The sequence below is a fragment of the Chrysochloris asiatica genome, unplaced genomic scaffold (assembly GCF_000296735.1).
Source record: "Chrysochloris asiatica unplaced genomic scaffold, ChrAsi1.0 scaffold00167, whole genome shotgun sequence".
NCBI classification, from domain to species: Eukaryota; Metazoa; Chordata; class Mammalia; order Afrosoricida; family Chrysochloridae; genus Chrysochloris; species Chrysochloris asiatica.
The window spans coordinates 7,012,831-7,030,508 of NW_006408685.1; the positions used below are offsets into that span (position 1 = coordinate 7,012,831).

A 17,678-nucleotide genomic window follows, 5' to 3' on the forward strand; every position below is an offset into this window, starting at 1 on the left:
GTGTATTCCCTGAATTAGTGCCCTCACATTTGTCCCTATTTTTTCATTGATGGCCTTCATAATTCTGGGATTCACATTTAGGTCCTTTATCCATGCTGAGTTAGTTTTTGTATAAGGTGTGAGGTGAAGGTCTTGTTTCAATCTTTTGCATATCATTTTCCAGTTCTGCCAGCACCATCTGTTGAAAGACTATCACCTACCTATGCGAGATATTTAGGTGTTTTGTCAAAACTCAGTTGGCTGTCTGTAGATGCGTTAATTTCTGGATTCTCGATTCTGTTCCATTGATCTATGTATCTTTCATTGTACCAGTACCAAGCTGTTTTGAGCAATGTAGCCATGTAGTAAATATTGAAGTCGGGAAGTGACAGGCCTCCAACCTTATTCTTTTTAGCAGTGCTTTGTAAATATAGCAGGCTAATTTTAAGTAGAAAATTTTGTATGACCTGAGAATGATGTTATAAATTTTGGCAGAAAGTTTCTACCCCTGCTCTAAAGGAGCTCTGGTAGCATAGTGGCTATGAATCGTGCTGCTAATCTCACGGTCAGCAGTTCAAAACTACCAGCTGTTCCACGGGAGAAAGATGAGGCTTTCTGCTCCCATGAAGATTTACAGCCTCGGAAACCCTGTGCGGGATCACTATGAGTGGAATCCGACTCCATGGTCCTTAACAACAACAACAACAACCCTTGCTCTAAGGTGTGGAAATGTAAATTATCAGCTGTGGATGGTAAATTCTCAGCAGGAGGTAGAATCTGAATGACTCTGTTTTTTTGCTTATTTCTTTATGTTCAACCCAGACTGTAGAAAATCTGGCACATAATTTATGGATCCGTTTTCAAAGGAAAGTAGAACAACTGCCTGTTTGTACTTTGCATTTGTTTGTACTTTGTGTGTGTGTGTGTGTCTGTGTATTTTAGGTGCTGTCAAATTATTTCTGACCCATAGTGACCTTATGCACAGCAGAATGAACCCACTGTTTCAGCATGGTGTGGCACTGTGGGTTAATGCTCCAGACTGCAAAGCCGCTTGAACTGCAAGGTCGGCAGTTCAAGCTCACCAGCTATTCCTCGGAAACCCTACACAGGGTCGCTATGGGTCGGAACTGACTGGATGGCACTTAACAACAACAATGATTTCTATATCAGTTTCTTTGTCATTGATGTGGCAAGTTGGACGTTTAAATACTTGTATATTGTTGAAAGAGTCTGGTGAAATATATTTAAAATATCTCTTGAAGTTCACGTTTTTGTTATGCCTTAAAATTTACAAGGTTTTATGTATCTCTTGACTGTCTGCAAATGCCTCAAAAGTCACACTTCATTGTTCTTGTGACTTAGTTGCTAACACTTTTCTGTTGCTACCAAGTTGGAAGGGAAGGCTGAAATAAATGTTACATGTTTTTATTTAAATTAAATTATATAAATAGAGAAGTTAGTGGTGGTATATTCTGTATGTGTTTATGATGGGTAAATAGAAATTCATTTAGGCCATAAAACACTAACTGGTACTAGGTTGAGGGAATTGGGTATTTTATGGTTTCTGGTATTGTGGGGAACTTTGTGGGATAGGCTTTTCTCTATGAGTATATGGATCTAATCTTTGGATTTTGCAACTGGACTTCAGTATTGTTTGAATTTCTTTTAACAGGATGAAGGAGTTGTTAAAGAAATCCTTATTACTCATCACGTTAAGGAAGGATATGAGAAGGCAGATCCTGCACAGTTTGAATTGCTCAAAGTTCTTGGTCAGGGATCATTTGGAAAGGTAATGAATGCATTCCCCATTTCCCTTATTTGTTTCTATGCTAAATATTTAACAAAAAACTGTTCACATTCAGAGAAATCTGATAAATGTGCCATTTCCAAATTTCTGAAGCAGAAACAAAGATAACTCTCATTTTATTCCCTTTATTTAATCTTGTACTTTCATTTCTATTTCTTTATACTTTTCTGTAATAACCAAAGGGATCCCTGGTGGTACATTGAATTAAGTGTTGGATTACGAACTGCTAGTTTGGTGATTTGAACCCAAATCATTGAAGGAACTTAAAGATCAAGGGAGAAAGACAAATTGAGGGAAATTAATTTATACTCCATGGGAGAATGATGAGACAGCCCTTTTCTGTAAAGATTTGTAGCCTTAGAAACCCTATGGGGCAGTTCTACCCTGTGTAGTGTTGTAGGATCAGCACTGGACTGCAAACCACAAGGTCAGCACTTTAAACCCACCAGCTGCTCCTTAGATACCCTATGCAGGGTCGCTTGTAGTTGGAAATGACTGGATGGCACTTAACAACAACAAGAAGATAGTTTATGGCTTGACACTGAGATAGTACAGGGGATATATGTATGTGTGTATATGGAGTCCTGGTGTGGTGTTGTAGGACTGCTAATAGCAGGGTTTGTGGTTCAAACCCATTACCCACTCCTTATAAACCCTGTGCAGGGTACCTGTGAGTTGGAACTGACTTAAAAGCACTTAATAACAAGAACAACAACATCCATTCCTGCTCTAGTCTATTAGCAAACTATAAATAGAAGGGAAATTTATTAACTTGATAAAAGGAATCTATGAAAAACCTACAGTTAATATAATAATGATAAAGGATGGAATACTTTCTCCCTAAGATTACGGCAATGTGAAGACAAGCAGATAGGACTTGAACAGTTGTGCTGGAAAGAACAAAACTAGAAGGAGCTGTTAATGGATTGAGGAGGGGTAGTGTTTGTATTACTGACTTGCAGAGTTGACACATGAAATTAACTGCAAGGTTAGTGATTCAAACCTACCAACCACTCCATGGAAGAAAGATGAGGCTTTTTACCCCTATAAAGATGTATAATCTTGGAGACCCTAAATAGGATCCGTGAATCAGAATCCACACTAGATGGCAGCGTTTTCTTTTCTTTTCTTTTTTAATGTTTTATTGTGAATTATGTGATAGTTTACATGGGAGAACATTAGTTTTACCTTCATTCTATAGTATATCATTTCATTGCCATGGTTACAGTCACCTCCATGCATCATCAACCAACCAAAGGGTATAGCCTGCAAGCCTGCCCGTCACCCCCCACCAGGCTGTCTGTACACAGCCCCTCTCCCTCTCTGGATCTCAAGTCTCCAGGTCTATTTTATAATACAATGCAAGGAAAACCAAGATTCAAAGACATGCAAGCATCTTAACATTATTCTCCCCTTTTCCCCATTCCAACCATGTCTCAATCTCTGTATCCCAGAACCCTGTTGTTCCAAGGTTGTGCATACATCATTATTTACCTCTGTCCCACTTAGTCCATTCAAACATGCCTAATTGTTCACCCATCTGCTTTGTTCTCCCTTTTTTTTATATTGTCCCTCTCCCCAGCACCCAAACTATCCTATGTCTACTCCCTGCCCTGTGCCCCAGCTTCCCTTACCTTCCCTCATCCCACCCCTACATCCCAGCAACCAGCAAAGAATCCACTTTAGTGGATTTGTATGGTTCTTTTTCTTAGTCTTTTACAGTAGTGGTCCTATACAATATTTTTCCTTTTGTGACTGACTAATTTCACTCAACACAATGTCCTTATGGTTCATCCATGTTAGGTGGTAGAGTGTTTTCTTTTTTTTTTAAGTTCTGAAAGTATGATACTGTTTTATTATATGACACGTAGCTATTTTATGATGTTCATTTTAGAAGACCAGAGATAATGCTCTTTTATATCCCAAATCTTTAAATATTTTGCTTACATAGCATCTCACCAGGCAAAATTTTCAGGTCATTAAAAAATATTTTTTTATCATATGTCATAAATAAAACAACACAGAGTTCTTCAGGAAAATGTTGTTGTTGTTGTTAAGTGCCGTTGAGTCAGTTCCAAACCCATAGCGACCCTGAACAGGGTTTCCAAGGCTGTAAATCTTTACGTGAGCAGAAAGCCTCATCTTTTTCCCACAGAACAGCTGGTAGTTTTGAACTGCTGACCTTGAGGTTCGCAGCCTGATTTGTAACCACTACACTATCAGAGTGATTAAAATACTGCCTACAGAAGTGTTTAGACCTAGATGAGATGATTTGTTGGAAAACAGTAGTTTCATATTTGATAATTTTGTTCAACAAAAATGTCTATGGTTTTGTAGCAATATTTTTTTTTTTCTTCTTCAAATTGACGTCTTTGCTGTTTAACACTTTTTTTTTTTTTTAAAGAAAGCTTTTATTGTGAATTGGGTGATAATGTACATGGCAGAACATAGGTGTTACACTCAACCAATCGTATTTTATTTCATTGCAATGATTATAATCCCCTTCATGTGCCATTGGTTAAAAGTTTTTGCCTCTATTCCCTCTATTTTGTTGTTGTTGTTGTACACAAAAATACACAGTGATATATAATTGTTTAAACAACCAAAGGGTACATTTTGCAAGACAGCCTCCTGCCAGCCAGTATACACCACCTTTTTCTTTCTGAGTCTAGAGTCCTCATCTGCTCTATCTCTCCATACCATCACTTCTGCCTCCCTCTCTGGTATAGCTGCTTCTGTCTTTAGGATCTCACGCTCCTCTGTTCCTGGAATGAAAGATTAACTACTCCCCCCTTTTTGTTACATGTCTTCTACCTTTAAAGTTGTAACAATCACAATTAGTCATAATAACAATTAGTCACTACTGAATTAAAATAATCCTATCCCCATATCCTTTACCAGATCCATCTAGACAAGATGAAAACTATTCAGTAGGGATTCTACTCGCAACCCTCCCCCCCAAAAACTAAACTCCCTCTTGAAAACTTATAAGCCAGCCACTTCATAGCCCTCCCCGCATCCCACATTTTACGTAGCTAGTGACTAAGTTGCCCATCCCTATCAATCCTTTGTACTGAGGGGATAGACTTGATCCTTGATGTAAAGACTTCTCCCCTCTCCATTAATATTTTCAGCTACTGCATCCATGAACAAAGGTCAAGAATCATCAAATTGTCACAATTTACACTTACTTCCTGTATCAATTCCTGTATCAAATTTCTTTATCTTTCTGTAGTTGATTTCTGATCATCAAGCCAGCCAAGCTAGGTCAAATGGGTACTATCTGCAAGTTTATCTTTCTTTATCTTTCTTAAGTAGATTTCTGATCATCAAGGCAGCTAAGCTAGGTCAAATGATCTTTTGCACATCAGCTGAATGCTTCACTCTCAAATCTAGCCCCAGTGGTTAGGTCAGTGTTCATGGGCTCAGGAGTTTCCAAGTCTCCCCAAACTTCAGAATAACCAGCACTTCCTATTCTTTCTATAATCCCAAATTCGGACTTAGCCCATATTTTCATTAGTGCCTTTCTCCCATTTCCACTCACAAGTAGACCAGTGCAGTCACCGGGAGCTTACAAACCTGCTCATATGTTCCTTTTGAGTTTCAGTCTTAGATGGGGGTTTGTCCTAAAGCGGCTTGGTGCCATGCTTTGATGGCTCCCAGGCAAACACCTTACTTGTTCTTGTAACAGCCAAACCATCAGCGTCTTCTTTTTTTTTTTTTTTTTTCTGCTTGTCTTTCTTTCAAGAAGTATCTTCTGTTCCTCTAGCCACTCCAGGTTGGTCTGCATGTCCTTTCAAGTGGGAATGTCCCACCTCATAAGGTTCTGGATGGGGCTCAGGATTCCTCTTAGTCCCTACACTCTACAAACACTCCACAAGAAGCCTATTTTACTGGTCAAAATTTAGAACTCCTTTTAGGTATTCCATTCAATTACAGGCTGAAGATGGGCTTACAAGTTTTCTGTAATCATACTTCTTGATATTCTTTTTATCCCACTCAAATATCTGTCTTAAAATAGTAGACAAGGGAAACCAATAATCACAAGAAAGTCAAGCACTTTAACATCATTTCCCATCTTTTTCTCATTCAGACTGTGCTTCAATCCCTGTATCACAGAGTCCTGTCATTCCAAGGTTGAGTACACATCACTATTTGCCCCTCCCATTTAGCCCATTCAAACTTACCTAAGTGTTCCCCTGTCTTCCTTGTACTTCCACCCCTTCTCCCATCTTGTGTATTGCTCACCCCTTCCTTGTATATTGCCCTCCCCATCACTTGAGCTAAGATGTGACTATTCCCTTACCTGCGCCTTTCTGTCCCTTCACTCACAGCCCTGGTAACCAACAAAGACATTTTTTTTTTTTTAATTTAATATGGACATCTTTTCTTAAGTATTTATAATAATGGTCTTAAGTAATATTTGTCCTTTTGTGACTTATTTCACTCAGCATAATGTCCTCAAGATTCATCCATGTAATGAGTTGTTTTGCAACTTCATTATTCTGCAAGGTAACATAGTATTTCATTGTGTGTATGTGCCGAAGTTTGTTTTATCCATTCATCCACTGATGGGCACTTATGCTGTCTCTATCTTTTTGCTGTTGTGAATACTGCTGTGATAAACATTAGTATGCATATATCTGCTCATGTTCTGGCTTGTATTTCTTGTAGAGAAATTTCTGGATCATAAGGTATATACCATTTCCAGACTGGTTGGATCTTTTTACTATTCACCAGCAATGTAGGAGGGGCCCAGTCTCTCCATATCCTTGCCAGCAACTATTGTCCTCTGCTATTTGGAACTTCACTGTTATTACGGGTGTGAGTTGATATCTCATTGTTGTTTTAATTTGCATCTCTCAACAATGGGGCTTTCTGCTCCCATAAAGATGTACAGCCTCCGAAACCCTGTACAGGGTCGCTATGAGTCGGAACCGACTCCACGGCACATAACAACAACAACAATGACTAGTGATTTTGAGAATTTCTTAATAAGTTTGTAGGCGGCCTGAATGTCTGCCTTAGTGAAGTGTCTTTTCATGTCCTGTGTCCATTTGTTAATTGGATTATTAAGGTTTTTGTTTGTTTGTTTGTTTTGTTTTTTCCCATGTAGTGGTGTTGTAGTTTGCTTTACATTTTAGAGATTTTCCCTTGTCTGATATGTCAATGCAAATTTTTTTGCCCATTCTGTGTTCTCCCTTTTTACTCTTTTGGTGAAATCTTTTGATGTACATAAGTTTCTAATTTTTAGTTTGTTCCAATCATCTACATTTTCTTTTGTTTGTGCAATATTCACATTGTTTGATATTCTATGTGTACCTGTATTGTTGTTATTGTTAAGTGCCATCAAGTCAATTCCGACTCACAGCGACCCTGTATAGGGTTTCCAAGGAGCAGCTGTTGAGCTTGAACCACTGACCTTGTAGTTCAAATGACTTTGCAGTCTGATGCATTAGCCCACAGTGCCATACCAGTAAATTTGTCCCTGTTTTTTTACTGATGACATTTATAGTTCAGGAACTTACATTTAGGTCTTTAATCCAAGATGAGTTGATTTTGTATATGGTGTGAGATCAAGGTCCTGTTACATTCATTTGCATATTGATTTCCAGTTTTGCCAGCTCCATCTGTTGAAGAGACTATCTCCTCCCCAGTCAATGTATTTTAGACCTTTGTCAAAGATTAGTTGGCATATATGGATTGGTTAACTTTTGGATTCTCAAATCTTTTTATGTTTTTGATCTATCTTTCATTGTACCAATGCCAGGCTATTTTGACCCCTGTATCCAGGTATTAAATTTTGAAATCAAAGACCAAGAAGCCTCCAACATTTTTCTTAATTCTTTAGCAGTGATTTGCTTATCCAAGGACTCTCCTTTCCATATAAAGTTTGTAATAGTTTTTCCATCTCTTTAAAGAATGCCATTGAAATTTGGATTGGGATTGTGTTGTATCTGTAGATTGCTTTGTGTAGTATTGACATTTTCAGAATATTAGCTCTTCCTGCCTAAGAACATGACATATCATTCGAGTTTTATAAATATTTTTTGGACTCTGGTGTTAGTATTTCATAGTTTTCTTTGTATCATTTTTTGTTTCTCTGATTAAATTTATTCCTAAGTATTTCATCCTTTGGGTGGCTATTGTAAATAGTATTGCATCCTTAGTTTCCTTTTCAGAGCTGTCGTTATTAGTATAGAGGAATCCAACTATTTATTGTATATTGATCTTGTACCCTGCCATGTTCCAGTAATTTTTTTGCTGAGTCTTTGGGGTTTTCTATGTATGCAATCATATCATCTGCAAATAAGGAGAGTTTTACTTCTCTGCCAATTTGACTGCCTTTAATTTCACTATCTTGCCTTAATGGTGATAAAGGGCATCCTTGTCTAGTTCCTGTTCATGAACGGAAAGCTTTCAGTTTCTCTCCAGTAAGAGTGATGTTGGCTGTTGGTTTTGTATATATGCTGTTAATTATGTTGAGGAATTTCCCTTCAATTCATACTTTGTTCAGCTTTTTTTTTTTTTTAAATCAGGAATGGAAGTTGGATTTTGTCAAATGCCTTTTCTGTGTCAATCAATATGATCATGTCGTTCTTTTCTTTAAAAAAAAAAAAAATTATATGGTGGATTACATTGATTATTATTATTATTTTTTAATATTGAACCATGCTTGCATCCCTGATATAAATCCCACTTGGACATGATGTATAATATTTTTTATATGTTACTAAATTCTATTGGCCAGTATGTTGTTGAGAATCTTTACATCTATGTTCATTAGGAATATTGTTTTATAGTTTTCTTTTTTAGTGGTGTCTTTCCCTGATTTTGGTATGAGTTTTATGCTTACTTCATAAAATGTATTAGAAAGTTTTCCATCCTTTTCTATATTCTTGAATACTTTTAATGGAATTAGAGAGAGTTCCTTTCTGAATGTTTGATAAAATTCATCAGTGAAGGTATCTGGTTCTGAATTCATGTTTTTTTGTTTGTTTTTTTTTTTAGTATATCCATCTTCTCTAGATTTTCAAATTTGTTGGAGTACAATTCTTCATAGTGTTCTGTTATTATTCTTTTTATTGGCATTGGTTCTGTTGTGACATCATCCATGCGATTTCTTACGGTGTTATTTGTGTCTTCTATCGCTTTTCTTCTGTTAGTTTTGCCCTGGGTTTGTTAATTTTATTAATCCTTTCAAAGAAGCAGCTTCTTGTTTTGTTAATTCTTTCTATAGTTTTTTTTTGTTTTCTTTTTCATTTATTTCTACTCTAATCTTTATTATTTCTTTTCTTGTGGTGACTAGAGATTTACTTTGCTGGTCTTTTCATAATTGTTGGAGATGTTGTATTAAAGTATTTTTTTTTTTTTTTTGTTCTTCTTCTTCCTGGATGTATGCATTTAATTGCTATAAATTGTCCTCTCAGCACTGTTTTTGCTATGTCCCAAGTTAGTTGTCTTTTCATTCTCATTTGTCTCTAGGAATTTTTAAATGTCATCTTTTATTTGTTCTACTACCCGGGAGCTTTTGAACAGGGTGTTATACAGTTTCCATATTTTTTACATTATTTTCTTGGTCTTCATATTGTTGATTTCTAATTTTGTAGCATGGTGATCTGAGAAGATGCTTTGTAGTATTTTGATGTAAATTTATGGAAGCTTGTTTTGTGACTTAACACATGACTTGTTCGGAGAATGTTCCATGTGCACTGGAAAAAAATGTGTATTATGCTGTTGTTGGGTTGAATGCTCTGTATACATCTATGAGGTCCAGTTGGCTCTGTATACATCTATGAGGTCCAGATTGTATTGTTTAGTTCTTCCCTGTCTTTGTCGAGTTTCTTTCTGGTTGTTCTTTCCTTTTTCCTTTTTCATTTTCTTCATCAGTAAATGTTTTAAGTCCACTTCACTATCAGCAAGCAAGGTTATATCATCTGCATATCACAAGTTGTTAATGAGTCTTCTTCCAATCCTGATGCCACGTTTTTCTTCATAGAACCCAGATTCTTGTATTATTTGCTCAGCATACAGGTTGAATAAGTATGGTGAGAGAATACAACCTTGTCGCACACGTTTCTTAATTTTCAAACATTCAGTGTTCCCATGCTCTGTTTGAATAACTTTTTCTTGGTTCCGGTACAGATTCCTCAAGAAGATGTCATCAGGATGTGGGTTTCCCTTTTCACTCTTCTTATTGCTTAACTCAGAGTAACTTTCACAGGTGTTGTCTGTTTCCCTGGTATATGACAATTAGTATTGGTTCTTGCCTGGGTTTTGGTATTTTTTAGAGCTAGATTGTAGCTTGGCTATATGGCAGCAGTTGCTGACTCTTTTTGTGTAATACAGGGAGACAAAGAGTCCTCCAAAGGCCGAAGGGGTTGGCATATAACAGAAAAACAACACCAGCAAAAAGAAAAAAAAAAAAAATGAGAGAAAATAAATAAAAGACTGAAAAGCAGCAACAACAAAAACAAGACTGAATACTGCAGTTTCTAATCACAGAAAAGGGAGAGGAGAGAGAGAAGAAAAGTAAGGAAAAAATACAAATTAAACAAACAAAAAAAATCTGTAGCCTAATATGAGTATGACTTTAGTGTCCTCTCTTCAGGTTCCTGCCTTCAAAGCTACCTGAGAGATTCCAAGTTCCCAGTGTTGATTTTTATGCTAAACCTCAGGCTCCAATCCAACCTTTGGCCTGTTTTCTTTTAAATTCTGTTTCCCTCCCTAAAGCCCTCTTCTTCTCTTTCCCGTGTTAAAGAAACAGAACAAAAAAGAAACAGATAATAAAAGTTAAGGGCCTGCACGTGTTCTGAGTATCTGTGTGCATGCGTGGCAGAAGAACCCACCAGTGGTGAGGGTAGGGGGGTGGCCACACGACTCAGGCTCTCCCTCTATTCACCAGAATGGAGGTGGGTAAACAGTGGGTGCGCCAATTACCAGATACCAAAAAAAAGAAAGAAAATCAGAACAAAGCAAAACTGACAAAGTATATTGTCCACCTTTGTCCCAAGGTTCCCGTGGCATTTTTCCATGGTGTTTCTGCTCCCCCTGTTTCGTCTTGCTTTTTGGTCTTGCCCAGGATGTTGGCTCTGGGCCTCCAAAGCCCGGCCCGGCAGATTCAAAAGTACATGATTTTTTACTTCAGCTCCAAATTCTACAGGCTATAAGCCTTCAAACCTTTAAAATATTTCTATCTCTGTGGTTCCAAGTTTTGGAGCTCTGCCCTGGATCTGCTTTGCCTGGTATTCCGTGTTATTGCTGACTGGGTACTTCTCTGCACCACCACCCGAGCCACCATCAAGACCTGCCTCTAGACTGTAAATTTTTACTGCAGCAAACAACCTTATCTTTCTCTTGTGGAGCCACTGGTGGATTTTTTTTTTTTTTTTTAACTGTGGAAGTAATGTTTTTATTTGAGAAATACTGGGTTATACAAAGCATCAAAGAAACTCTGGTGTTGCAGTGCTCAAGCGTTCAGCTGCTAATTGAAAGGCTGCCGGTTGGAATACACCAGCTGCTCTGAGGAAGAAAGATGTGGCAATCAGCTTCCAAAAAGATTTATAGCCTTGGAAATCCTATGGGGCAGTTCTACTCTGTTCTATTCTATGAATTGGAACCAACCACAAAGCATCAAATTCTCATGTCCCACTGTCTGGGTTCTTCTTTCAAATCTTCCTTTTAAAGATGTTCAAAGGAGGTGAAAGGGCAAGTCCACATTGAAATGTTGTTGATGTTAGCTGCCATCAAGCCAATCCCTCACTCATGGTGACTCTATGCACAACAGAATGACATGCTGCCCAGTCTTGCTCCATTGCCTTATCAGTGTGGATGGAACTGCTGTCAGAGTATCCACAGTTTTCGTCGACTCATTTTAAGAGGTTTTAATTCTCCCTACTGAAAATTTAATTTATAATTCACTGTAGAAAACTTTTAAGTTCTTTGTCTTTTTGAAAATTGTTGTTATTAAAGTTCTCTGAAAAGACAAAGAAAGAACTTATAAGTTGTTGTTGTTGTTGTTTAGTGGTGTTGAGTTAGTTCTGACCCACAGTGATCCTGCATAGAGTTTCTGAGGAACGGCTAGTGAGCGTGAACCACTAACTTTGCGGTTCAAGCCGACTTTTCAGTCCAGCACATTAACCCACAGTGCCACACTAGGGCTCCTTCTTTTTTAAATGTTTTTATTGTGAATTAAGTGATAGTTTACATGGGAGACCATCAGCTTTGTATTCATCCTATCCTATTTTGTTTCATTGTGATGATTACAGTCCCCTCCATGCATCATCATTCAACAGTTATTTGCTTCTATTCCCTCTGTTTGTTTGTTGTTGTTGTTATTGTTTTGGACGTACACCAAAGCACTCAGGAATATATAATTATTCAAACAACCAAAGGGTACACCCCACAAGCCTGTCCCCCCACCCACCATCACACAGCCCCTGTTTTTCCCTGAGTCTAAAGTCCCCAGCTGCTTGGTCTCTCCACATCATCATCTCTGCCTCTATCTGTGGAGTCACTACTTCTCTGGATAGAGTCTGGCACTCCTCTTTTCTCCCTGGATGGTCATGGGATCCTTGGCTCCTGGACTAGAAGATCAACCACTCCTCTCCTTTTGTTACAAAACATAGGGCTCCTTTTGAAAGTATGTAAATCTTAATGTTTCCTGGAAGACCTAGGAGCCACTTCTTTTTAATGTAAAACATTAGGAAAATCTACCCTCCCCCATTTTCAGTTTTCTGTGAAGAGATTAGTATAGCCTCAGAATGACCTTAGGTTATTAATATGCTTCAAATTAGCAATATTGCCTTGAAAACATAAATGTAATTTGCCTAATTAAAAATCCTGATGCATGATGCATGGCAACTCCTTGTGTGTCTGAAGAAAATTGTACTCCATAGGGGTTTCAATGACTGTTTTTCAGAACTAAATGCAGAACTTTCTTCTGAGGGATATAACCAGTCTTGGCTGTTAATGGAAAGGTTGGAGGTTCAAATCCATTAAGTGGCTCCTTGGAAGAAAGGCCTTATGATCTACTTCTGAAAAATCAGCCATTAAAATCCCTCTGGAGCATAGTTCTATACTCTAACACAATGGGAGTCACCATGAGTTGGAGATGATTTGTGAGCAACTGCCTTTCTTCTAAAGTAACTCTGGGTGGACTTGAACCTCTATACCTTTAGGATAGCAGCTGAGCTCATTTGCTATCTCCCAAGCAACTGGTGGATTTGAACCAATGACCTTGTGGTTAGCAGTTCACTGCTTATTTTAAAGCACCATCAGAGTTCCTATTCTAATATATAACGAACTTTTATAAAAAACTGCAATTTACTCATATTTGTTTTAGTGATCAAGGCTTTTCAAAGCTTAGTTTTAATGAGTCATGATCTTAGTTTGAATTAGTAATACATTATTTAAGCTTGCTTGGTTACTTTAAAGAATTCAACTTTCATTTACTTATTGAGATAGTTTGCCATCTTGATTATTTTATCTGCAGATAAGAATTGTCTCTGGTTTCTTATTAGAAAATATAATGCTTGGTAACTTCTAAAACAGATCAGTTTGAAATAGAAATTATGATATACAAATTACAGTCATATAATTTGTTTGTTTTTTATCAAGGTAACAAAAAAGGGTTAGGTCCTAAATGAAGGTCTCCAGCTCAAAGTAATAAAGTGGTGTCATATTACAAACTTCTAATGTCTGAGACCTTATCATCTACTTTTTTTTCTTACAATAGCATGTGTGCCTTACTAAATGATCAAAATTAAACAACTAACAATATAATTTATGATGTAATTTATAGAAGAATGTATGTCTTTATAAAACTAGAGGAAATGTAAGTGTATATATGTATGTAGTAATTTGTATGAGGAGACTTCAAAAAGTTAATGGAAAGGTATAATTAAAAGATATAGGAGATAACTTCAAATGCTTCATGGAAAATTTCATTATCTTTCCATTCCATTTTTTAATGAACTTTTGAAGCCTCCTTGAGGTATGTTGTAAGAATGGCTTGAACTATGGATTTTGCTTTATTATTCTTATTTTTTTTTTCTCATTATCCATTAGGTTTTTCTTGTTAGGAAGAAGACTGGTCCTGATGCTGGGCAGCTCTATGCAATGAAGGTGTTACAAAAAGCTTCTTTAAAAGGTAGGAAATTAGAAGTTTATAAAGATAGAGTTTGGTAAAGCTTATTTTAAAAACTATGCTGTGTGTTACTCATATAAGATGAATAGATTTAGTTTCTCTTTTACATAGCACTTTTTTTTTTCAGTTTTCTAGCCAGTGACATTTTCAGGTTTGATATTCCCACATACTCTAACTTTTACCTTGGCAAATTTACCTCGGTAAAGAAGCATTTTGAATGCTAGAAAAAGTGACACATTTAATTTTGTTCAAAATAAACTTAATTTTATTCAGCTAAACTTTTTTCTTTGACAGTTTCCCACCTCTGTTTCAAAAAGTTCATAGAAAAGTAGAATTAAAAAATAATATAATTTTTCCATCAATTTTTTAAAGTCCATTCGTACAGCCACCAAATACATTGTTGTCTTACTCTTAGTTCTCTAGAGAAACAAAATCAGTGCTATATAAGGAGCTCTGGTAGCATAGTGGTTATGAATCGGGTTTTGAACCGCAAGGTCAGCAGTTCAAAACTACCAGCTGTTCTGTGGGAGAAAGATGAGGCTTTCTGATCCCGTAAAGATTTAAAGCCTCAGAAACCCTGTACAGGGTTGCTATGAGTAGGAACCGACTCCACGGCACATAACAACAACATATATGTATATCTTTGGTAGCATAGTGTTTACAAGTCAGGCTGCTAACCTCAAGGTCAGGAGTTTGAAATGACTAGGTCTGTTCCACGGGAGAAAGATAAGGCTTTCTGCTCCCATAAAGATTTAGAGCCTCGGAAACCCTGTACAGGGTTGCTCTGAGTTGGAACAGACTCCACAGCACACAACCACCACTATATATATATATTTATATATATATAAAGAGAAGTTTGTATCAAGAAAATGGCTCACGATTTTTGAGGTAGGAGAGTCCCAAGTGCAGTTCAGGTGAACCAAGTTCAGCAAGTGGCTCTAAAGGCAGGAATCCCAAGTCAGGGCACAGAGCAGGACCTTGGTGCTGGAGCAGGGCCAGCTAGAGGGTGATGGTCGACCAAGGCTTGTGCAGGCATGCTGCAGAACTGGTGGTGTCGGGTACACGAACTGGGGTGACAGGAACAGGCATGCAGGGCTCTCCAGTTGTCTGGTTTTCCAGGCATACTTGGCAAGCAAGCCCAATAGGCAAAGGTACAACAGAGAAGTACACTGGCTCAGGTTCAAAGAACCAGAGGTTGGAGGACAATCCAAATATGATATCTAGACCCATTGGGGAAGACTGTGAGTGTTTACTGCATGTCCATTATATTGGGGGCAGGCCAAAACCCCAAGGAAACATCCATTCAATTGATTGTCTGCTCATAGCCAATCATCACTGCCAAAAGACTGGAAATCATGGTTTACTCAAGTTGACATAGAACCTAACTATTACAACTGTATTTTAGGTTGTGATAACAATAGCACTATGAATTTGAGGCACCTTGATAGCATAGTGATTAATCTTGGTGGCATCGTGATTAATCACTCAGTTACTAACCTGAAGGTTTGCGGTTTAAACTCACCAGCGGCTCCATGGGAGAAAGATGTAGCATTCCAATCCAGTAAAGATTAGCAGTGTTGGTAACCCTATGGAACAGTCCTATAAGGTTGCAATGAGTTGGAATTGACTTGATGACAATGAGCTTTATGTTAAGTTTAAGAAGCCCTTGTGAAGCAACAGTTACTTGTTCAGCTGTTAAGTGTTCAACTGAAAAGTTGGCTGTTCAAATCCACCTAGCTGCTTTGTGGGAGAAATACCTGGTTAAATACTGGAATAAAGATTGTTGTTAAGTTGTTGTTGTTAAGTGCTGTTGAGTCAGTTCTGACCCATAATGACCCTGAACAGGGTTTCCAAGGCTGTAAATCCTTACTGGAGCAGAAAGCTTCATCTTTCTCCCATGGAGCAACTGGTAGTTTCGAACTGCTGACCTTGCGGTTCACAGTCCAATTCGTATCCACTACACTACCAAAGTTTCTTGGATAAAGATTTGTTGTTGTTATGTGTTGCAGACCGTGTAAGACTAGTCAGAGGTTCGAGGCCCTCTAGGGCTGAGTGTAACAAATGAGGCCACTGGCAGTTAATGGAAAATTGCTTTCATCTTAATATTCAGGTATATATATTAAATTAATACACTGGAGCCTTTGAAAATCCACAGATAAATGTGATATTTTCCTAAAGCCGAGACTAAAGGTTGCAAGGTTAAACCTTTCTCCAAAGGATTAACTAAAAATATCTTAGCTACTTCTCGGTTCTTTGTTCTATAGACAAAGAACCCATCCTCCCTAATCCCTTTTCCAGGTGCAGCCCATTCACCTGGGCGTCTCCTGCAGAACTCTCAACTTCCCCCAACTGACCTCAGGGGCTATAGATATGTTAATTGGGCCTGAGAATCCAAGTTGCTGGCCTGGGATTCAAACCAGTGAAGTACAATGTAAAGTTACCTGAATGTCTGGAAAATTACTGATGTTAGCTGTATCCTGTTTTAGTCCCTCCCAGCTTGGTGTGAAACTCCTCCCCTAAATAAAACAGAGGCCCGAGCCTCCCCAGGTGTGCATTACTGGTTGGAAGGCATGGAGTAAAGATTGCGGTGCATTACGGGTTGGAAGGCATCCATTAAAGATTGCAGAGCAGTGAGTCGCTGCCTGCAGAGGCCATGATGCCTGTAGTCCCAAACCTGCCCACCAGTGATGTATCCACCCTGGCTTTGGGGTGCCTCATTGTCTCCCTTCTTCTGTTTGTCTGTGTATTCTTTCGCTATCCCTATCGCCGCTGGATCTCCCCTCCTCGTGAACCAAAAACTCGTGACAACTATGTCGGGGTCAGACCCCGGCAGTTATGTGCCATGTAGTCGGTTCCGACTCATAGTGACCCTGTGCAGGGTTTCTGAGGCTGTAAATTTTTTACGGGAGCAGAAATCCTCATCTTTCTCCCACGGAACAGCTGGTAGTTTCAAACTGCTAACCTTGCGGTTCACAGCCTGATTCGTAACCACTACACTACAAGAGCTCCTTTGGATAAAGATTGCAGCCTAGAAAACTCTATGGAACAGTTCTCCATCATATGGAGTCAATTAAAATTGATTTGATGGCACACAGAAAAACATGATCAATTTTAATTCCTAACCCCAGAATATATGCATATTAAGCAAATACCTGTTTATGTTAGTTTAATCATAGCTAGAGGTGAATTAATGGATCTACACTGGATTTGATGGCTTTCTGAGAATGCAGTAATTGTTGTTGTTAGGTGCCATCAAGTCGGTACCGACTCATAACGACCCTATGAACAGCAGAATGAAACATTGCCTGATCCTGGGCCAACCTCACTACTGTTGCCACGTTTGAGTCCATCGATGCTGCCACCTAGCCAATCCATCTCGTTGGGGGGTCTTCCTCTTTTTCTCTGACCCTCCACCCTACCAAACATGATATCCTTCTCCAGCGACTGGTGAAGTATGAGAGACGAAGCTTAGCCATCCTGGTCTTCAAAGGTGCACTCTGGCTGCACTCTTTCCGACACTGATCTATTGGTTCTTTTGGCAGCCCATAGCACGTTCAATATTCTCCTCCAGCACCATAACTCAAATGCGTCAATTCTTCTACCTTCCTTATTCATTGTCCAGCTTTCACATGCATATGAGGTTATTGACAATACCATGGCTTGGGTAAGGTGCACCTTAGTCCTCAAGCTGACATCTTTGCTCTTCAACACTTTAAAAAGGTCTTGTGCAGCAGATTTGCCTAA

The 17,678-nt window shown here is 38.3% G+C and overlaps 1 protein-coding gene across 1 annotated transcript in view; it reads left to right on the plus strand.

Moving 5' to 3' along the window:
- The window catches only part of RPS6KA6 (ribosomal protein S6 kinase, 90kDa, polypeptide 6), a 411,979-nt gene that overhangs the window by 144,467 nt on the left and 249,834 nt on the right, over positions 1 to 17,678 (plus strand). Inside the window, exons 3-4 of the mRNA XM_006871313.1 lie at positions 1,652 to 1,768; positions 13,856 to 13,937. Of these exons, the coding sequence (XP_006871375.1) occupies positions 1,652 to 1,768; positions 13,856 to 13,937 (199 nt within the window). The remainder of the gene's footprint in view (positions 1 to 1,651; positions 1,769 to 13,855; positions 13,938 to 17,678) is intronic.